This window comes from Falco peregrinus, chromosome Z, assembly GCF_023634155.1.
Source record: "Falco peregrinus isolate bFalPer1 chromosome Z, bFalPer1.pri, whole genome shotgun sequence".
Lineage (NCBI taxonomy): Eukaryota > Metazoa > Chordata > Aves > Falconiformes > Falconidae > Falco > Falco peregrinus.
Window position 1 is genome coordinate 47,161,164 of NC_073739.1, and position 23,779 is coordinate 47,184,942.

A 23,779-nucleotide genomic window follows, 5' to 3' on the forward strand; every position below is an offset into this window, starting at 1 on the left:
TCTTTGCATTAATGTTATGCAGTGCTGTGAAGTGTGTTTCACCTTTGCACTCAGAAAAAAAAATCCTTTCCAGATCTATATTTATCCGCTAAATGAAATCCTGTTGCTATAATCGATTCTGCAGATTTTGAACAAAGCTACTTATTTCTTTTACAGAGGACATTATTTTTGCTTGTGTGTTTTGTTTTAGTATGCAGAAAATAAGAGTATGGACAGGCAAAGACTAAGAGGCTATCTTTCTCCTGGCAAAACAAATTTATTAGATGAGATCAGTGTTGGCATTCAGTAAGACTTTTTATAGTACTCGTTTTCTCTAACTCTTCCCATTAAACTTACTGGCAGTTTTGCCATTGATTTCAAAAGAAAGCTAAATTAGGCATATATTGAGAGTTTTGAAACCCTGTTGACAGTTGTGTATTGCCATTTTGCAAACCAAGACACTACATTGCAGAAAAGGCTAAAATGGTTATATGGTTATTTCTGTAAACAGCAGTTACTCTCAACCAGAAGCAATACTCTCACAGCACTTCTGCACTGCCAAGCCTTTAAATAAAAATGTGTATTGCATGTCATACTCTGGCACATTTTCATGGTGCTATCTGGTTTGCAAAAGTGAAACTGAGCAACACCTTGCTGTATCCTTTTAATCACCTGCACACGTCTGGGGATGCAATCCTGCCAGCAAGGCTTCCCAACCAGGCCTGCCATGCAGTTCCAACAGATACATTTCCATCAAATTAGCAATGCTTATACATGTTATTGCTCCTTATGTTCACAGTGGCTACAACCTGTTCCAAAAGCATTAGTTTATCAAAATTATTATTACTTTTTATCTGACAAATATATATGAAAAGCACAAATCTGCAGAAAAACACACCTTTCTGTTGTCAGACGGATCCTTTCACTGTCACTGGAACTCAAGTTTTCATTCTTCTCATGAAAATATTTTTCCACACACTGTTCCTCAAAGTCATGGAGCTTCTTTAACTCCTCATCACTCAGGTACAGCTCTGAACAAAGGAGGCAGGAGTCAGTACAAAGCATGCTGATGAATGCAATTGTTTATAAGCATCCATGAGAAAAAAATAAATCTTTCAGAACCAGTTTCCTTCCCCACCCTTGACAAGAATGAATCAGACCTAACTTCATGAATGTGGGCTTATGTATATATACACCCAACACGCCAAAAACATATAAACAGTTTTTTATCTTTCCTTAGACAAAGAGCAAAATCACACTGACAAAAATTCCAGTGAACTCCCTTTTAAAGCCTCAAAAACACATACCCAAATGGCTGCTCATAAAGACATATTTTCTTCCAAACTTTTTCCTGTATTTTGTTATACATGTGTCACTCACCAGACTTAGACATAGATATGTAAAACAAAGATTTCATTATACTTTGGTCCAGGCATTCATTTAGGGCTAGTTACCTATAGTAATTATAGTCCTTTCAGGTACTCAAAGCCACAAAGCTTTTTTTCACCTAATTGTCTCACATGTTCATATGTACAAAACATTAAGCAAGATTGTTGGACAAAAAAGAACACATTCAAAAGTTTGAAACTCCACAGCTTGGGCTGCTCATGATGCTATTCACACCAAGACTTCTGAGAGAACAGATTGATTCTAAGTCAGTATGAAGAAATGCATACAGTGGAAAGCTGCTTCTCTGATCCAAACTCTCCATCTTCCAAGCTCTTTTTTTTCTTTCCCTTTTTGCATACCAGAGTCCTCACTCTACTTGCTAGGGGGGTATCTGCACCAAGCGACACGGAAGTGTTTGTTACAAGGTTGTAGCACTCGGATGCAACACACGGCTCAGCAGGGAAGCCCTCTGCAGTATCCTGGGGTCCCCCTCTCACTCCTAATCGGACTTCATCACCTCTTAGGGTCTTTTTTACCGCCTAACCCATATCTGTGTTCTTGCCTCCAAGATTTTACTCTGTATTTTGGTATTTTCATTAGTTTTCCACAGGGTGGCACTGGATCCTCATTGCTAAAGCCAGTTAATTATAACCACATCAAAATTATAGAAGAAATTTATCAAGCAACCCATAAGCATATAGAAAAGGGACACAAAGGTATATAAGCAGGAAAAAAAAAACCTCTTTCTGAGAGAAGTGTAGGCAACGTGTGAGCCCTCTTCTATCCAAGGACTCTTAGATGTGCTAAGCAGTGTTTCAGTTCTTGTGCCTAATGCACTTCACAGGTAAGACGCCCTCTGTGCTGTGTCAGTGAACTTATATTATGCATGCATGTAAAGTAAGCAGTAATACTTCAAAGGCAGGCTGATGCATCTAGTCATGATGGAGGAGCTGAGCCTGGGAGCATCAGTAAAGAAGCTCAGCATTGATTAGTTAAGCCCATTTTTGAACTCTGTAACCACCTGTGAGCATGCCAGATATCTTCAGGGACTCATGTTCAGCAGAGAAAATCCTAAGTGAAGAGTAACTCAGGCAGGGTCTGCTCACTTCTGTTATTAGGCATCAAGGATATATCACATCACAAATAATGAGGCTGTATAACACCATGCATCAACATTTCCAAATTTTTTTTCGGACAAGGTTATAGTCACCAGCCTCTCCTCTTCCCCATTTCCCTGCCTCACCTCACCAGCCACCAAGCCCTACTACTGCGTGTTCGTACTCATCCCAACATCTTGTGGTCCTCTTCCCAGAGTGGCTACGGCTGCTCACAGCAGAGCTGCAGGAGCTGGCAACAGAGATACGGAACTGGCATCGCCTTGAAGAGGTGTTAGGAAGAACCCCAGGATGGAGAAGTCCAGGTTAGGAAGGGTGAAGGAGGTAGGGTAAAGGTACAGTGATGAACCAGTGCACAAAGGGAAGGATGCAGTGAGGAGATGGAAGGCCCTCTCCCTCTTTGCACCTCCCATCACTGGATCTCCTCTGTCCTTGGGCTCTGCAGCTACTTTCTCTGGACAATTTAAATGGAATTGTTGGTCTTCTCAGGACCAAATGTACAGAAATGTATACCTCAGGTATTGTTTACTTTCTTTCAAAATAAGGCTACTCAATCCTACAGAATAAGTTGTTGTCACTTTATTTCAGCTCAGAGTTGTGATGTGTCTTGACTGATGCACAGTATGTAGCACAGGAAAAGCCAAATACAAAGCAAAGCGTTCCCCTAGTCACTTTTTCCTACAAGAGTTCTCAGACTGGCAGGTTAAATGCCAAATACAAAGCAAAGCGTTCCCCTAGTCACTTTTTCCTAAAAGAGTTCTCAGACAGGCAGGTTAAATTCAATTTTGCAAATAAAAACAGTCTCCCACCCAGAGACTATCTTTTTTTTTTTTTTTTTTTTGAGGAACTGAGCTACAAAGTGATGGGAGGCTAGCAAAACATTAATCAGCTGTTTCTTTTGGTCCCCAGCTTACTTAGTCCAACGTCGCCTTCCTCTTGATCCAGCTCATTTGGGGGCCGATGGTGGAAGATGCGATTTATCAGAAGTCCAATGTGGCTCAGGAGGATGAAAGGTGGAGGTAGCCATGGCTTCTCATGGTAGGTCATAATGTAGCGGTACCGGTTGTACTTCCAGAGCTTGTTTGATATGGATTTCAAATCGAAATAAACATTACTGAGAAGAGAGATGGAGGGGGGGCAGTATAAAACACTCCTGTGAGGAATACTCCCAGTATGGCACAAGATGCTTGTCTACAGATCTAATATGACACTGAAGAAAAGTCCCATCCCTCCAGTGAGGTAAATCAGCTTAGCAACTCTCATTTAACAAAGCAGCAGCATGTGCCTGCAGCTAGTGCACTGAGAATGAGATCTTCAAAGCTGCCTAACGGATTTGGAGATCCAATTCCCATTCACATTAATGGGAACTGGGCAAAATACATCCCTGAAGTGGCTTTGAAATCTCAGCCAGATTATTTAAACTTTAATACATAGCCTAACTGAGAATTCAACATTGTCTGCCTCTTTGGACTGGATTAAATGTAGGAGTCAGTCTAACTGTTAACAAAACAGTTCTGTGCACTCCTCCTAAACAAAATACTTGCTGCAAGAGGCATTACATGAGCAATTCTTCTGCAGGGTACTCTTTGGAGCTCTGATGTTACTAAATGTGACTGTTGTTGCACTGAATAACTTCCCGAATCTACTGTTATAGACCCAAGTACAGGAAAGCAACTTTGTGGTTTCTGGTACTGTAATTTCAGTTGCACCATCATACTATACCAGTATATAATCACAAAAACATCAGCTTTGCTTCTGGGAGCAAATTAAATACAATGCTCATACCCATTTTGGTTCCCACTCCTGGTACAATCAAATCACTAGGCAGAAGATTTAACATATCATCATTGCTGAAGGTTTAAATCTAGAAATAATTTAAATTACAATTTCACAGCTGTGTATTAAAAAAAAAAAATGATGCCTTGCCACAATTTCAGGAAAGGGATTTCTAATTGGAAGTGGGAATAGAATGAGTTTTGATCATTCCGTTTTCTTGAATATTAATCACTACATTTCTTCATTTGAAATTTTTTTAATCTACAGCTGACTTTTTCTTCCCAAGAAATACTAGAATGCTAAGAAAACATTAACTACTTGCATTAAACTGCTCTTTACTAGTATTTTACAGAACTTGATAGATTTCAGACTAAAACATATCAAATTGCACCAAACAACAGGAATTTTCAAATTATTTCCAAGGAAAAGCGGGCTCCTACAAAGTCATTATCCTCTTCTCTTGAATACCTTCTCCACTTATCTGCCTATTTGAATCCTGGGCTGCCCTATGCTGAACATTATATAGGCTCTCAACACAACAAATACAACTTTCAGGGACAAAGGACCAATTACTTGAGAGCTGAATTAATGTTACTTGTTTGCCAGCTGGAGTTGTTTAGTTTCACAGAGTCAGATTACGTTTAAATGGCTAAACAGTTTATAGACGTCTTCTCACAACCCCTTCCTCCCACCTTTTTGCTTCCACCATTCTTTTTTTATTCACCAGACCATAATGGAATATGGGGTAACAATCACCATCAACACACCCCCGATGGGGCATTTCTGGTGAAAGCCTTTTGCAGAAATGTTGTCAGAACATCTATTAGTTGCTTTTGCAGCAACATACCCTGGGTACCTACTTAAAGAAAGCAATAAGCAAGTTGACCATGATGATGTACTGCACAAAGAGGTACACAGCTTGGAGGAACGGCGTGAGGAAGGAGCCAGGAGGACAGTCTTCATTGGCTTCACAGACTGAAAGTGAAGGACATATAGATCATGGTTAGCATGGAAATCAGAGCATAGTACAGCAATAACGTGCTCCCCATTTGCCCCAGCAAGAAACAGAATAGTCCTCATTACTTCCACAGAGATACATCACTAAATTTTCAAGTAAAAAGTCTACCTCCACGTAAAGGAGACCTAAGACCTCTTCATGATATTAATGCTCCATAGATTCCATTGCAATTCAGAAGCTGTAGACACCATTTCATATGTATCAGTTCCTACATCAGTCACCCTGACTTTTTGTTAAGAACAAAACTGATGCAGCTGAAATATATTTGGGAAATGGCACATACTAAAGTAAACTGAAATCCAAATCTTTGATCCTTAAAGCAAGTGGCAAAGCTTTCACTGACTCCACTGTGGAAAGCATATAGCACAAAGGCTGCTTTATCACTACCATAGTGTTATTCCTTTAGAGCTTCAGCAAGACCAGATTAATTCATGTGAAAAAGTTATAAAGCTATGAGTATTTGTGAGATGAAGTAACAAATCACAGAAATTAAGGGATCCTTCTTAATGTTTTCAAATTGTCAAAATAAATACCTTTCAGTCTTTATAATTTTTAATCAAATTTTACACCTTTGAGGAATTTTAAAACAGATTTATAAGGCAGTAGCCCTAAATTCAGGACATACACCTCAGCATAATGAGTCATTAGAGAAATCATAACTGTATTTGGGAAGTATCAAATGTCTAAAGGTTTAGCATTAATACGTGATTAAATGGATTAAACTGTGAAACTTCAGAGCTTGCTTTCATTAAAAGAATTTTGATGTATATAACCAAAATACCTAGCCATCACATGACTCAGCAATAATGGATGTAATATCTTACATTATTTTAATGAATCAGGTCTATGTTGAACTATGTATCTCAAATATCTGTACCTATTTGCATACCTACTTCTCTATTTTAGGGACTGGTTTAGTTGTACTCATCACTTAGCTGCGTAAGAGTGCCTTCCACCTATAATGCTGAGATACCTCCTGTAGTGCCTGGTTCTTCTCTCTTACTAAGACAATGTCAAAGCCATAATCAAGATATAACATTTTTCCTATTTACATTCATTGATTCTCTTTTTCCCATGTTCAACTGGTTTATGTGTTTAAGAATTATGCTTGGCAACTCTTAGTATGGTGAAAAATATTTTTTCTTTCTTATTTTTCCTCTTCTGTTTTCCCTTCATTCTTTCCTCCTTTAAGGCAACTTTGTAATCTTTTCTCCAAGAGATCATCAGTTTTGGATTCGACCAACTGGAAATTCATTTCACTGCCAGACCCGCTGACCATGAACTACCTTAGTATTAGTTCCTATCTGCTTTGCTCTGAGCTTTGCAATCTACTTCATGTGAAAAGCTAAATTTCAAGGTTTTAAAGCTTAATCTTTATTTTTAACAAAGAAGCTAATATTCTCACCTTTACTCGTGCAGTATTACTCATTGAGGACATACATATACTGGAATCAAAAATGTTTGAGGAAGAATAGACTCAACACGTAGTAAAAACTCTAGTAGCCCAAAGTGGACATGTTTCTGCACATATTAAATTTAACCTGTTGAGCTGTATTGTGAAAATTACCTACCATCTATTTCTCCAGCATACACCTCACCAAACATCATCCAGTAGGGCTGAAATACTATATCTCGTGCCAGAGTCCAGGAAGGAGGCTCCTCTGGTGAAAGGATTGCCTTTCGTGATACTCCAAAGCTCAAGAGGATGATGGCCATCATGACCACAATGTAGAACATGTTAGCTGTCTGGAAGACATGTTGGCATGAAAGAATTAGCTGGGTTAACTATATGTAAAGGAGACATACATTTCAGGGAAGACTATCAATCACTGCTTTTACAAAGCAGAATATAAAACCAGGGCTAATAATCTAATATGCTAGAGGAAATACAGATATTTTATTTCTATGACCTGGACTACCCAAGTATTTTATAGACATTAAAGTTACCCCGGACTAACAAGGCCACAAGTTCTACTTGTCTCTCAAGTCCCTCTCAAGATCTTCAGCAAGATTTGAAAAATGCAGAGATGGTCCTTTCCCTCAGCGGTATTTCTTCCAAACTAACAGCAAGAAATAGCAGTGACAATTATTTTGCCTTCTAACACTGAATCAGAATTACTATGCAAGACAGAATATAAAAGTATTAATAAGACAGCTCCCAATAACCAAGGGAAATCACAGTGGGAATCTGCAGATGTCCCTCAAGACTAGGCAGCAGTTCAGTAGCAGTTCTTGTACCAAAAGAGAAAAAAAAAATTAACTTTGATCTCGGAGAAATTTTGCCTGCTTAAATGGAATATAATTAATTGGATCAAAATGTAAAATAATAATGAGACAGTTTCCAAGAGCTAGGGGAATTATCTATAGTAGCGAGCCCGTCTGCAAGAGACAGTGATTTTTCTTTCTCCTATTATCAAGCTGGATCAGAAACTCCACTCAAATGCAACACTTCTCTAAGGAATGAAGCAAAAATGGCTTTTGTGAATAAATTCAAATAATGAATAAATTACAGAGGACTAAAATCTGATTATGGTCAACTCACAAATAGAAAAAGATGTGGTATTTTCAGGTAATACGTTCACAATGAATTATTAGGTGACCTCTCCTTCGATCATCATTATTTTCTGTCACTTCTGACCTTTACACATTCCTCAATAGATGCCTTAATGACAAAAATATTGCCCCAGAGCACGATACTTACCATTTTCCCAATCATTGTCAGGTATGGGCCAGCATGCTGATTCACAGCAAAAAGATCAAGGAGCCGAGTATACCAAAATATTATATCCAAGCAGTAAAGTAGCCTCCCTGCAGTTTGAACAGGGGGATCGGACCAGCGCAAGCCAAAACCAATCATAAACAGGATGATAGCTACAGAATCAGTAAAATTCCAGTATTCATAAATCCACACCTTCACTTTTTGGCGGAATTTTCCAGGTTCTGAGATAAATACCTGAGTAGAATAGGGGGGGGGGGTGGGGGGGGGGGTGGGGGGGTGGAAATCCAACAGAACTCCATTACAATCACAGATCATTCTTTAACCTTTTCCATCCAAATTTTTTCATGATATCATGTAACTTTTTTCCCTTTTTCTTTCTTTTTTTTCTTTCTTTTCTTTTTCTTTTTTTTTTTCCCCAGGCTCATGTAGTGCAAATTGACATTCAGCATTAACTGAGGTTTGTGCTTACTCTATAGTGTCATATTGCTCAAATATGCCACACCAAATAGGATAGCTCTTCCCAAGGAAAAAAGTATTCTGAGCCTAAACCCATTCACCACAGAGCATTTTCCTCAGCAGAAAAGAGCAGCCAGTATAAAACTGTTATGCATACAGATCATTATAATTTAACAAGCATTTTCTAGAGGAATGGCCACAACCTGCAACAGCCCTTTCAAAAGCCCCTAAGTCATGGAAAGTACCAACCTAACCTTGCTGATGGGAAAATAACTAATGTCTTTTATTTCAGACTGAAAATATAAAGATCCTTGTATTCCACCAAGGACATGCTAAAAAAAGGAGCACAGGCAACTAGCAAGGTAAAGAATGAAATGTTCACTCCTCCAACTGTGAGGTGCCCCAAAGGGATTTTAAGCTTCACTGAACAAATGTCTGAAGTGGAAGCTTTGGGAGGCCATAAATAAAACCTTTGCACATTGCAAGTCAGCGCTATGTAAGATCACACTGATAAGTACCAAGCAAAGGAGAGATTTTGAAATGTTATGCCCTGATCCTGCAAGAGTTTACACATATGAACACGTTAATGTAAACAAGTAATCCTACTCAATTGAGCCAGACTAACTCACATGGGGAACCAGTTGCAGGATCAGGGCCCAAGGCTTTAACAATTAGTTGATACAATCTAGAGAAATAGAGGTTTGCAGTTATATGTAACAAGGTCCTCAGCAGTTAATTAGCTGCACATGTAAGACACAGCGTCCTACAAAGTCTTTGACAGCAGAACTAGTACATGGACAAAGAAAAATCAAGTAGAAGACATGAATTTCAAAGTCTCCAATGAACATTAGTGCTAGAAAGAAGAGCTGATGTTTCTACAGTCCCACCATCAAAACAATGCTACTGCACAACCATGATTAAAGTGCTTGCTATTTCACAATTTTTTTCTCAGACAATCCTTGTGTAGATTTTTTCAATTTTATCTCACACAACCACAGAACTTTTATGTTTATCCAAGCTTTGGTATATTCCCAGCATTCCTGCTGCCCCTTGAAAACTCTCACATCTCTCGTACTGATGTTGCAGTCTTCTGAGTGAGCTGTTGTAACAGCATCCTTCACTCAGAACTTTGCTGCAGTTTTATTCCTCTAAAAGTACAGCACTTCAAATAAAAGACAATTCACACTACCATTGCTTACTATGTGCCAATTCTACAGTGAAGATATGTCCAATCAGATACAATAATTTGGGAAATACACAGTTTCATTTGTCCCCAACCTCAGGTTCAGAATGCAAGCTGTGTTCAGAAGCTTAGCTCTAATCAATTGCAAATAACAGCAATTAATCTTGATTGGAATATCATTTTTCCATGCTCAATGAATCCAGCAATAAAAGTTGATGGTGGTTTTCTCCCCAGCTTTGTTTATAGAGGGTCACTTAGATCTGACAGAAAGCCACAGATTATTCTATACACAACATCTATTTATTGATTACAGTGTCCACACTCAAAGTAAACAGGCAAATTCTATATTTGTTATAAGAAATCAAATCATCCACCAAAAAAAAATTAAGAAACAGGTGCCTACATGAGGGCTCCAGATCTCAGTTCAGCACAATCACTCTCAAGTGTCATTACCACTGGCTTTACATAGAAAAAATAGAGATTTAAGGACAAACTTTAAGATGCATTTTCAAAGCCCAAGCACTGGTCTTCATATAAAAGACCTCTCAGAAATAAACGCCCTGTACAATTCTTTCCTCTGCTAAATTCTTTATAAAAAGAATGCAGGATTTGGCATTCTTCTGTTTATGGTATTCTCTGGTTTATAATATATCCCCTATAGATGAGAAGTTTGAATGGAAAAGCTTACCTCCCTGACTTTCTCAATAGCAGTGCTGAAAATATAAATGATAACAAGCCACTCTTGCACACTCGGTCTTGGTTCCATCTTCACCAACACAGTGTAAGTGAAGAGCATTAGAAACGCCATGTATGCCATCTACAAAACACAGGATACATAATCCGTACGCACAAAAATCCTGAACAAATTTCTGCAAACATATTAACAATGATTAGCCTGACTATATGCAAACTACTGAGCACTGTCAGATTTTTAAGCCCACAATCTTTCCTCCGGTTCTCCAAAGCACTTTTTATGGGAATATGCTTAAACATCATTTGGAAATGGATGCTTTAGTGCTGAAAAAATGGGAGCAGAAGATGAATTATTGCAGTGCATGTTCACCTAGGCCCTAAACACATACATAAGACAGACTATTTTATCTGCACACTGTTACTTAAACGTAAGGGCAGTGCTATGCTTTCATTCTAACCTTTTGTAGGAGCAAGTAACCATCCTCAGAGCTACATGTATCTGGTTAACCAGTTAAGCTCATTAACTTGGTAACCTAGTTAATCAGTACATTCCAAAACACAGGAAGAACAATGTCGAAAGCACATATTTAAAAGATAACAGAACATGCTGTAATTGTATCTGAGATAATAGATTAACAACCTATAAAGCAGTCAACCATACCCTGCTGAAGGAGTAACAGTTTATGTACATGGTGGTCTGAGCCAACACACAGCTTGATATTAAACATCCTAAACTCTACTGACACAGAGCTAGTTACCAAAATTTGTTTAATAAATTCACATTTCTCTATAGTAAATTATCTTCTATAGATTAATATTCACTCCTTCAGAAACAGTTCTTAAAGAAAGGGACATGGATATCTGTGAGGGATTTAAGGCATTTAAGGCCAGCTTCAAATTTATCTCTACATGTGCAATTAACCTCTGTAAAAAGCTGTGCTCAGGGTATTTTTTAGTTCCTTATAGTTGTTTTTTTGTTCTTTTTCATTTGTTTTGTTTTGGTTTTTTTTTTTAATGCAGCTGCATGATTTCAGCAGCAAAACACTTGACTTAATCGTGAGATAAATTTTCAAATGTCTTCCCATCCACCCCCACTGCTAAGCGGCTGCAAATCCGTTCTAGGCAAAGTAAAAACAGCATCAAGTAGTATTTGAAGGATAAAAGGAGGGGTTTGGCAGTGTGAGTTCTAGCATGATGACCAACCGTGTGAAACCAGAACTTGACAATTGGTGCATTGTAGAATTCATAGATTTTTCTAATGCCAGGCAGGTTTCCTTGTCCACCATCTACTTGGCTTTCATCAATCTTCTGAGCAACCTTCTCCACGTCATAATCCTTCTTTAAAAGGAAACACCATTTTAAAAGTAAGAAACCATGGTCTAATTGCAAAGGTTGTGTCATGTTAGAGGGAAGACAGATGCAGATGTTTGAGCTGTGTTCTGAACATACAAACCATTACTGTAACTTGATTTTGTCTGGTTACAACAATCTTGTTTGCAATAATTAACATGCATGCTTTTCCACTATAAATACTCATTTAGAGTTTGCTCTTATGACTACAGTCAGTGGACTGGGCTTCAGCAGACCTGAAACCACTCCTGCTTCTGCCACATATTTCATTAAGTCTTTAGGCAAAATCACTTAATCACTTTGTGTCTCACTTTCCCCATCTGTGAAATACAGAAATTCCCAATACAACATAACTGTGTTAGCTTAAAACTCTACTGACAACTGTGGCTCATTCTGAAATAATGGAATGAGCATCACATTTCCACTCATGTATAAAAATGCACAGAAAATGTCAAGACAGTGAAATTCTAAATACAGAATCTAATTGCTATTTTCAATGTCTTGTACGCCTGATTAGAAAATGAGGATGAAATATTCTCTTACAAAGACCTGTCTACAAAAAATGCATGCAACTTCTTTTTATTATCTTCAGTAAAATAAAACCAAAACAACAACTACAAAAAAGCAAACACGCTTGATGCTATATCCAGAGTTTGACATTTGTTTGAGTGGCCCTCTGAAAGTACAACTATTCAATTGCCACTGAAGCCTAAGAGCTGCAGACACACTGCAATGGGCAACTGACAAAACCAGAAGGTGCTGAACAGAGATGAAGGAGAGAGGCCTGGGCAAGGCTGAGAGAACCAAACTACCTTGTTCAGTTGTTTCAGTGTTGGCCAATTGCTTTGGCTAATATTAATGCTAAAACTTACTAGACATCTGCAGTACAACACTTTCTATGCGACATATTGATGCCTACTACACATGAGACTCAGAAAAGTGCTAAACCAGAACATTTGATGCACAAAATCATCCCAGTGTGTTAACATCAGATCCTCCAAGGTAAAGGAAAGAATTTATCCCATGAAAGAGTGCAATTTCCAGCTGCAGCAGGTTGCTGGAATTCATGACTGTGTGTGAAACATGCTCTATATTGCACATGTATGCTGTTGAAATTTCCTGTAGATTTTACTATAATATTTCATATCAGATTATTTAAGAAAAAGTTGTAGTGTGGCCTTTTGTTTTCATCAACACTTTATATTAGATAAAATCAGAAGTTAGGCTTATTGCTAGTCCAGGAAGGAAGCAGCCCCACCTGAGGCAGGCAAGAAAAGTGCTTATGTGCATTGCTGTGTTGCCTTCCACCATACCGCAGGGTTGGTTCTGTTGCAAATAATTACAATTGGCCTATCCTCTGTATCATAGCTGTTAACTAACTCCATAAAACACATTTTTGAACTGACTATATTAGACAGGCACTGCAGGACATAATGGCTTCAAGCATTTTCATCATCAGAGGGAGAAAACACAAGCGTGGCATTGACAGGCCTACCATAATGCTGTGAAAGCCCTCAACAACAATCCACTCCTTTTTATTTTACAGAAGTTGAAAGTTTACTGAAAAGGTCCCAAGCAATCTGCAGTGCTTATCTGGTGTAAGATAAGCAAAGCAGAGCAAAACAGACTGCCTGACAGCTCTCACTTGACAATCCCGTTTCCATTGGTTAGCACCTCACCAGCATTTACCCTTCGGGATGGAAATTCTCTGTATCTACAGTCTACCTCAGACTGAAAACTTTTGGAAATTTTCAGTTCAAGGAATGCTTTGTGGAAAAAGATAAAAAGGATAGACAATTCTGCTTGGCAGAAGTCTGGGGGAATTCAGGCCTTAAAAAGGCAAAGACTTCACCGTGCTGGAGGCTCCCCACAGACGGGCCTAAGGACTTTGGTGCAACCACAGGTCCCTGCAGAGTGTTTCAGGACTCAGTTCAGGTGACTAAACCAAAAGCACAGTGCTTCTCCTGTGCTTTAATGGCACCTCTGCTAGGCTCAAGCAAATCAGTAGAGATACCCAGTTCCTCAACAAGAGGGGCAAGAGCTAGACCTCCTGGAGAGCTATGATGTAAGTCAGAAAACAAAACCCCAAGGAGAGGCTAAGAGCGAAGGATGGCAATGGAGAGGGGGAAGGGATGTGGCTGCAGTATGGAGCAGAAGCTGCTGGCCAGGCTGAGTGGGAGGAAGGAGCGAGCTGGTGAGGATGGGACCTGGGGTGCCTCAGTTCTGCTGCCCCGGCTCTGGGCAGCTTGGCTGGGCAACCTAAACTGGGTTTTACGGATACGATTTTGTATATGACATTAAACCATTCTTAGACTGTTTGGTATACAAGATTACACAGGTATTTATCTGCAGCCTGAACAGACATTGTGCCCTAAAATACCTGTGTAACTGACAGAAAATTATAATCTCACCGTACCTCTGTGAGGTTGGGAAGGATTTTTTCATTATGGCCAGGACAGAAGCAACACCTAGGACAAAGTGACTTGTCCAAGGTCACTTCAGTCAGTATCCAAACCAGGGATCAAACCCCTACTTATCAAGAATTAGGCCCCGACACTTCCATCCTCACTCCTCAGGATTATACTGTGGTAAACAGACAGACCCTGACATTCAAACGACTGATCACCACAGACTAACCAGAGACAAGGCATCTTTAGGGCTGGCTGGGCTCTGATCCCCATGATACCACGTGAACTGGTGGGAGTCTTGAGACTGAGGCACATGAGACATTTCTGCCTTGCTTTTAAACTCCAGCATCAAGATGGTGGGAGGCAGGAGAATACTCATAATGACCTAAAAGAGAGACACAAGATTCAGGAAATTAATTCAGCAGTGATAGCATAGACCTGAGACCACAGTCAGCCATGCATGCTGCTAGCACAAACCCAGTGCAATTCCATTGGCCTGGGAGGGAAACACTGTTGTGGGGAATCTCTGTATCACACTCCTAACAGCCTCCAAAGAAGTGTGTTGCTCTTGACTGTTTTGTAGCTTTGAAAAGTGGCATCTAGAGGTACTTTAGGTACTGATCCCTATGTCCAGAAGGATTGCTCCTGTCAGCAGCTCTGCCAGAGAACCAGCAATGCAGGGCAGTGAGAGCAGGTGGGGAGGGACTGAAGGGTTCTGAGAGAATGGGAATGGCAAAAAAACCCTCACAAAATGTATTCTCCCAATGTCATCCCACAGCTGCTTTTGCAAAGTAAAATAGAAGCAAGTACTGTCGTCCCTCCCCACTTTTCTCTCCTAAATGTGCACATTCCAATCCATGTTTAAACCCATTGTCCAAAGCTGCACGAAGCACATTCATGACTGTCACGAAGGCGTGTATAAAGCATCTAAACAGCATCTAAATGCTCAGAAAAAGCTGGAGGGATGTTACCTTAAACCAGGAGTTCTTCCGCATCTTCAGGCACCCCATCCACATATCAGTCAGCAGCATCTGTGTGCAAGTATGGGATATGAAAGACCGCAGCCCCACAGACACTGCTAGTTTTAAGCAAGTTGAATTGCTCCAGTTTTTCAGTTCATAGGTCAGCAACTTCATAGCCATCTGCTCATTTTGTTTGAATGCTTTCTCCAGCACATCTAAGGCAAGCTGCCCAAATTCCCTAGAGCAGAAGTGAATTAACAGTTAATATTACAGGTATCAGTCAAAACTCAGAATGACTCCTGCAAAGAGGTTGGTTTGAAAACTCCATTAACTAAAGTTGAGCTAACAATCTCAGTCCGTATGCCTTCTCCCATTCTTCCTGTTGCTTTATCAATATGGCTAATGAAAAATAATTTGGGGAGTACACCTTACTATATATGGTCATCCTGTTTCCTATTTTTTTATTTGTTTTGTTGTCAATCTCATTCAGCAATCAAAATGGATGCTATCAACTTCTGTGCCATTTCCTTCAACAACAGACTCATCACCACTGTGGGCAAGCATTGCAGGGAGTTGCAAAAGCCTCTTCTTTTACACTGGTTCTTAAACATCTCTATAGGGAAGACTCTCCAAGGGAGATATGTCTTCCTTTAAATTAAGCTTTGAAGCTGCATACAAAACCTGACAGCACATCTTATTTTACTCTGAATCTGAGGCATGATGTCTACAAAGCTTAAAATATGTCATTAACAAGAAAAAATACCAGAAAACATTAACATGAAACTACAAACTTGAGGAGAATTCTTGGTCTACTTCATTTTTTATTCACTCAGTTATTTCAGCATACATTTTTCATTAGGTCTTATACAGAGCAGGATTTAAGCACTGATGTTAGTTTGCTCATTACCACATTACAGATTTGAAAAGTCCAAAGCAGATGTGCCATACGGCTTCTTAACAAGTTGAACTGGAAGGGAAACTGTAAGGGAAATTTCAGTCTTCCACTTGACCACTTAGCAGACAGTGAGCCATGCATCATTTGTCTATATTTTAATTTTCAAATATGCAACTAGATAGCAAGCTAACAGCTTTCTTTTAACGCTCAACCAGACTGCACACCAATACATAGCTCCATTTTATAATATGAAGAGTGGGCAGTTGGAAGTATTTCTTTCACACTCTGTCGTCCACAGGACCAATAATCTTACAAACTCTTAGTGGATTAGGAAAAAATTCTAAGTACTGCAGAACTCATACTTTGAGTACTTCTTAAGTTCTTCTGAAGTGTCATCCACCATGTTGCTCTGTTCAGCTTCGTGTGCCATCGCCCTGTAGAGTTTACAAGCCACAACAGCTTTGACCATGGCTTCCTCTCCATGCTGCCAGAAGAACATGGCCATCTTCTGCCTTTTCATTAATACAGCCCAAACCAGGAGGTCATTATAGGGGTAGATAAAGCCAGATGACTCAGAGTTCTCTGCAAAGTTTGTATCATCTTTTGATTTCTTCTTACACTTATGTAAAGCAGTGGATCTTTCCTATAAATTTGGTTTTTTAAAAAAAGAAAATCTCAGTGAATGGTTGAGGTTCAGGTTCATGTAAATAAGCCCACAAAAATCTGAATTGCTAGTAGCAAACTATTTGATAGTTATATATATCTAAGTCATAAAACAGAGTTAGAAAGACATTCAGATTACCAATGCTAAGAAACTGGTAACATTAGTGAGGAAAAACATTCCTTGCTCTATACCTGTGCCATTTATAGCCTCCCCTTCCACAGTGTTGGGCTGTCTCCAAACCCATGACACCAAGATCCTGCTTTCATTCTTTCCTTGTACTTGTGTCATAACAGGAAAAAAATCAATCAGTAAACAAACATACACTATGGACTTGTGATACTTAAAGATGATTTCTACTGTCAGCCACACTTGTAGTGTAAACTTGCTATACATTCATGTCTGGATATTTCTTCATTAAAGGCAAAGAAAAAGTCTTACTGATATAAGTGAGGTTGTCTCAGTGCAGTAATTGGTTCATTAAGACTAATTCCAATAAAGCCATTTAAATTCATTCTACTTTGTTTTGTCTGTCAGATATATGTGTGTGGTGACCTTTGCTCTTTTATCATTCTTTCTTTGAAAGAAAATACTCTGTCATGATTTTCCAGATATCAGAACTGTACATCTTCTTTGCAGGCTCGATGTAGCGCCTTAATAAGCAATCATGATAAAACATTGGGAAGGTCAGAGAATTCCTGTAATTGTTTCCAAATAAAAAGTTTTCAGCAGTGCCTGATGTTCAGAAATTTGATGGTACTGTATTGCGGTGAACAAAAGCCCTTAGCAATATATGGATGGAACATATTAACAAGTATCACAGGAGGAGTCTGAGCATAATTTCAACATTAAAATTGCAAGACTTCATGAACAGTGAGGACTAAAATGTTGCTTCCGCTGGAATTTAAATACAATTATAACTAAAAGCCTGAACAACGTATTTCTAAAATCTCTCAATAAAAAGATTAGCAGCCTAATATGTCCTAAGCAAAGTCTAGAAGAAGCAATTAGATTACCTTGTATTTGTAAGGCTGTGCTGTTCTGAAGAACTGAGAATGCAAAGTACTTTCAGCAGACCCCATTCTGCTACTTGTCTGATTACTCTGATGAAGGGAATGAGACAGGCTCTGAGAAAAGCTGGAGAGCACTCTCTAGATCCAGAGGCATACCATAAAACACAGGGAGAGAAATGCAAATTAGAGATTAACTTTACCTGTACTTACCTCTGACTGCAATGGTGCCTGTAGAAACTGATGTTATTCAAAGACTATTGAGTCAGCAATTGCTATAAGTACCACTGGAGCCTATACCATCACAGAAAGAATAGCCAGTTTCACATCTAATTTAAAATATATACATTTTTCTGAATCTCTAAATTCAAAACACTGATTTCCCCAACAGCATCCACCAAGTACAACAATAGGACTTGCACCACATTGCATCACCCAGCCTGGAAGCTCTTCCAAGTGCCTACTTTTATAAAAAAGTTCCATAAGCCCTTTGAAAGACAAAAGTTCTCTGAACTTTTTGCTGACCATCTCCTCAAAAGGATGGCACATCTGCATTCCTGGGCATTTTGTTCAGTGTTGACTGATAGGAAGAATGTTATCAGCTGAATCGCTAACGTTCTTCCCTGCAGTTCGTAATTATGTGATTACATGGTTTCACTGATTCCTGTTAAGGTCATATTTCATAAGAACACAATGAAGTGTTATAACTATTCAAATATCTCCTTTTAAGCATTGTTAAAAGCCAGTGACACACAGGAAGCGCTTTCTCTGTGTTTCTATTCACTCCAAGTAAGAGTTTTCATTATTTCTTCTCATTTTCCCTGATCACCCTGAGGTTCTTCTATCAGTCAAGAAAGCAGCACATGGGATGAGAGGTTTTTGTTGTTTGTTAACACATGGAAGTACTTTAGTGAAAGTCCAGCTCTACTCCAAAATCTGGGGAGAATTCTTAAGTGGTAAATCTGTTCCCTCTGTGATGTTGGGAATGATATTCAACTTATTGAGAACTTTAGTCTGTTTTCAAGTTACTGGTTTTGGAAAGTCAATGGGGAAAATGAAAGTGCTGGTATATTTGCACACTCTTGTTCTGAGGCAGTTTGTAGAGGTTGGTTTGTTTTGCTACTGATAACACTGACATGGCACAATGCTATGCTGTACAGTGAAACACCTTAAGTGTCTAGAAGGTGCAGAACAGCACGCATGTCCAAGCACAGCCCTCTGCCTGCACAAAGCAACTGCACCATGGGTGCAGCCTGGCACATCCAGTATGAGACTTCCTATGGGATGACCACTGCATCACAGAAAAAGCTCTGCCAGGCAAACACAGCTCAATAGCCTGGGCAGGAAGATGCACCACTAGCACTGAGCTGCTTCTAAAAGGTAAGACATTTGCTCAAAACTCAAAACAGGGATGTCCGTGTTGCTCTTCACTATGCCACACTGACATGCTCTAAGTCTAGTTCAATGCCTGCTGAATTCAGTATTTCTGTGATGTGGTTCAAGTTGCAAAAGCAGAAGCATGCAACTGCTTTGTAAAAGGGAAAATAGTGGTTGGTACAGCCTTATCCATCTTCATTGATGGATGCCAGTCAAAGAACACAACAAGGCTACCAGACACAAAGGTAAAGTTACTGAACTAATAGTTAATTTAACAATCAGTAGTGGTCTTGAGGGGCAGGGAGTACCTTGGGGAGGGATTCATCTGTTTTATTTGCAACCTCTCCACAGTTGGCAGAGATTCATAAAACAGACAAGCATGGCATACATTTAGCTGACACTCTTCAGAAAAAACATGACGACAATCTGAGATATTTTCAGGTGTCACATTTTGGCTTTCCTTGGTAACCAGGGGTAGCCATTTCACAGAATTTACCTTGTGTTTTCTGTAGATATCATTGTAGAGAATTCGGAAATGCTTCCTTGTGTAGCTGCTCCGATAAGCTCCACCAAGGAGGTACTCTATCACCAGCCCAATATCAATCAGTGATATCTTGTAATCCACAGAAAGGGTATTCTGAAACACCAAATGTCACACGTATTTCACCATGCTATTATTTGCAGCATTCAGCCATGCCAGAGCCCTACTGCTATGAGGGGAGTCTGGAAGAAGGTGCAGCTGAGAGTTCCTGCATCTGTCAGGAAAATGTATACCTTCATTAGGCATATGAAACTCCCCTAGGACAAAGAACACTGGCACAACCACATTTTCAGTCTGAAAAGTGTGATGTCTACAGGCCAGTGCACCCACATTACTTAGGGACGGATATATGTTGCAATGTTCATAAGACCAGCTGCATTCAACAGTGAGGGTAATGGCCAATCACCACCAGCCAAAGCGACTGGTAAAAATCTTTATTTTTTTCATAACAAGAGAAAACTAGCATGGTATGATTTGCTCATTAAACTAGTTGATTAATTAAAAATCAAGAAGTGGATGAAGCATATATTTAATGTTGTGGAGTAATTCCTGGAGACTGGTAATCTCTTGTAGAGGCTCAGGACTGTCATGACAACTAGGACAGCAGGTGCACGTACTATACCTTCTAAGTCTCTCGCCACTTCTGTTGAAAGCACTACTGCTTCCCTATTTACCTCCACCGTCCTCCCAAGACACAAGGTTTGCAACAAATTCTATGAAGAACAGATTATGTTCCATGCAGGTTTTGAAGATTATTGGTGCAACCTTAAACCACAAGTCTTGGAAGTGAAAAATGGGCCTGTATAGATTGGAACAGAGGGGTTTTGTATTCCTAGTGATGTACTCCTTTCAGACTGTGAAAAGTCTTTTTTTTTTTTTTGTCGTTAGACTGAGGGTTTTTTTCAATAGACTTTAGTAGCAAGCCTCAGTACAGCCAGCTAAGGCAATCCAGCCCCAGGGAACAGAAGGCACCAACAAGATGGCACTCTGGGGCAAAAGCATGTCTCACAGGGTAGAGCTTGCCAGCCCTGTCATTGAGAGTTAGGCAAGTATTTCTGACTACCTATACTTATAGATGCTTCTTTGCCCTAAAAAGCATATTTTATGCTACCTGGGAAGACTGCAGTGTATGTCCATTCAAACGTAGCAGCAGTGAAGGTGGTCAAAGTAATGGAGAAAATATTCTGAGATCCATGGTCACATCACTGGTGACTGTCCTAGCTGTGCTACCATATTTAATAAAAGACTGCAACTGCACAACCCATTCACAGAGCGCTTATGCATACTTACAGAAGTTTAGATGAAAAAGGCTTTTCAGCATTTAGACCTATTTGCAGGTCCCGAGTGAGTTTAGTTTACCCACAAGCGTAGAAAGTTTTGAAATTGTGCACCCATTTTCTACCTACATTCCACTATTCTATTTCAAATGCAAAAAGCCTCCCTTTAGATCACACGCTGAGTCTTCCCAGTGTTCTGAGATGTAACCAGGCCATGGGTTTTAGGAGAGGGGGTCATATCAAGAAGGAAATCACTTCAGTAGAAGTGAAAAAGACAGATTTCTCAGCCTAGACAAGTTAAATGTATATTCAACACTGAGATCTTCCTGACATATCACATAAATTAGACCTCAAATATGTCCATCAGTATGGGAAAACACATAAAATAGCTTACTATGAAGACCAAAATACACTTATCTACAGAGCCATCAATGGGATTGATGTGGAAGGCATCCACAATAAGAAAATCATACAAGAAATTCCCCTACTTGAGACCACAGAACTCTGCAAACAGTCAGACTTACCATTTTATTTTATATTAGCATTCATACCCTGGAAAGAATTAGACAATTAATCTAGTTTTGGATCTAGGCATCTCCTGCAATGGAGACTAGATGCAGAAAAGAACAGCTCACCCTTTCCTGGCTAAGCAGGGCTTGTGAGGTACAACAGATAACAGAAACATGAAATACATCAACTGTGCAGCTAAATAACAAGGCTGCCACTAAATTACTAAGGGAGCCAGTGCTGCATGCAATAGTCATTCACTGCCACCTTCTGTTCTCCTAGGCAATGCAGCACATTAAAATAATATGCCTTGTCACAGTGTCTTTTTGCTACTGCTCAACAAGGAAAAACTTCTTCAGCTTTGGGGGAAAAAAAGAAAACCTTAAAGCAATGACCATAATCACTGCACTAATTCACCAAGTCTTTTGTACAATCACTTCAGAATGTCACTTTACTAACTTGACAGAGAGAGTTTGATCTATACAAACTGCTTGGCTTTGAAATCAAGGTACAGGACCCTTGTAACATTCAGTAGTAGTATGACAGATGATTGCTTATGGGGGATCAATATGATGAAGATAAAACCATTTAGTAGATACAGGAGTGTAGTAATGAACCCGTCACCTCTATTCCTAAAATTCCCCTGTATTACCTAATAGCAGCGTGCCAGTGGGCACTTAAGTTCTAAACTACCATCTTTGCTCGCTAGCTTTTCCGTGTCTATTACCTGTTTCACATCTCGAACTAGGTGATGCAGAAGTAGATTTGATGGCCCTTGTTTCTGTGGTGTGAAAGAAAAGACAGTAAGAAATATGGCACTCCACACTAGAAAATCAATACTGTAAAAAAAGCAGCTAAAAGATCTTCAGGTTAAGCCACTGTGATTCAAAATCTCCCCACTCAAACTCTTCAAAAACATTTTGAACACCAATGTGCAACACCTCTACTATCCTCAGTCTTGACATATTCTAGAAAGAAGTTGGTATCACTTTGGTTAAACAACATATAATTTTCAGGAAGATAAGCATGTAATACACACCAGATTAAAATCAGAACGTATTTTTCATGAGCTTCAGATGAGTACTCAGTGTGGTTCATGTCAATGAATTGAAAATGAAAAGCTGAGACACCAATCCAGAAATCTGACATTACAATCAGAACTTATCAAAATCTGTTAATTTTCAATTTTTTTCAAAAACCCTTCATAAAAATGTGGCCTAATTATCAAATCTCTTAAGCAAAACAGTAACCTTTCTAGACATTCTAATCTAAACTTGTACACTGGGATTTCAAATACTCACTGTATTGTAGAGTTCTTCCAAACGGGATATTGTAAGAAAACGATGCATGTTCACTCCATGCTCTATTAACAGCTTCACAAAATCCACACGGTCCATCACTAAAGCATCCAGCATTGCTTGTTCCAAGGCACCAACCTCCAGAAGGACAGAAATGAAAGTAAAGCTTAGAAAATTATCACCTTCTTTTGGAAATAAATAAAACATTCCTGAACAGCTAGAGATGTCTTTATCGAAATGATTTTTCTTTATGTATATTTAAAGTGCACAGTACAAAAGAAAAATATGCTGGAGGAAGCACCTGTGTAAAACATCCAAGAGACAGGAGAGTAAAACTGAGTTTCCACAAACCTAACTGTAGTTAAAAGTCTGTAGAGCCTTCTACAAATCTAACTTTACAGCCAGACTCTGATAATACATTCCCTATTCTTTAATTCACTTCACAAGCTAATGTATGATAATTCTGGGGGTGGAGGGAAGCCTTTCCTTTTTGACATACGACAAAAGCCATTTCAAGGTACTGTATTTCAAGATCTCTTTATAGAACTTGAAGTTCTTTAAAGCAGACTTCTTTCTAAATATAAGAAAGAATCTGTGTTAGGACAAACTCTGTCAAAGACACCACGAAGCAGAGTTCTGCCTACAACAGTGTCCAAATGGTAAAACTCATGGCACTGGCACAGAGCTCAGCAGGGTTTCTACATGCAAAATTGAAAGGTAATCAGACATATGAGGTTCATATAAATCCATATAAACAGTTTCCCCAGAACAGGTATGCACAGAAAATGCACTGAGATGAGCAGATTGAGGACGCTGGCACACAAATGGGGCAGGTGGTTGTGCTAAACTGGCACTTGAAATTAGTGCATTCCATGTACATATTTGTTTTGTGGAAGTGATATTAAAATATGACCAATAAATGTTACATAACTGCCACAGGTGAAAAGAAAACTTATGCACTGCTCCTGAATTGTTGACGATTCTTCCCGAAATACCTCAAAGTGACCATTCTTGGACTAAATTTCCTCAAGTAGTCATTCCTTGTGCTGGCAGTCTGTATAAAGAGGTTTAGACAGCTGTCCGGTAATCACTAGAATGACATTCTTTCTTGTAAAGTACATTTGAGAGTGAGCTGTTTCAGCAGGAACATAGTTACAGCTGGTTA

At 39.2% G+C, this 23,779-nt stretch overlaps 1 protein-coding gene across 1 annotated transcript in view; it reads right to left on the minus strand.

Moving 5' to 3' along the window:
- TRPM6 (transient receptor potential cation channel subfamily M member 6) overlaps positions 1 to 23,779 on the minus strand; it is a gene marked incomplete at its 5' end in the record, with an annotated part of 70,681 nt that overhangs the window by 25,194 nt on the left and 21,708 nt on the right. The window contains 14 exons of the mRNA XM_027793554.2: positions 878 to 1,010; positions 3,398 to 3,597; positions 5,120 to 5,234; positions 6,849 to 7,023; positions 7,979 to 8,230; positions 10,324 to 10,452; positions 11,532 to 11,666; positions 14,316 to 14,471; positions 15,058 to 15,286; positions 16,306 to 16,586; positions 17,621 to 17,755; positions 19,488 to 19,628; positions 22,044 to 22,097; positions 22,618 to 22,752. Coding sequence (XP_027649355.1) covers positions 878 to 1,010; positions 3,398 to 3,597; positions 5,120 to 5,234; positions 6,849 to 7,023; positions 7,979 to 8,230; positions 10,324 to 10,452; positions 11,532 to 11,666; positions 14,316 to 14,471; positions 15,058 to 15,286; positions 16,306 to 16,586; positions 17,621 to 17,755; positions 19,488 to 19,628; positions 22,044 to 22,097; positions 22,618 to 22,752 — 2,270 coding nt within the window. The remainder of the gene's footprint in view (positions 1 to 877; positions 1,011 to 3,397; positions 3,598 to 5,119; positions 5,235 to 6,848; positions 7,024 to 7,978; positions 8,231 to 10,323; positions 10,453 to 11,531; positions 11,667 to 14,315; positions 14,472 to 15,057; positions 15,287 to 16,305; positions 16,587 to 17,620; positions 17,756 to 19,487; positions 19,629 to 22,043; positions 22,098 to 22,617; positions 22,753 to 23,779) is intronic.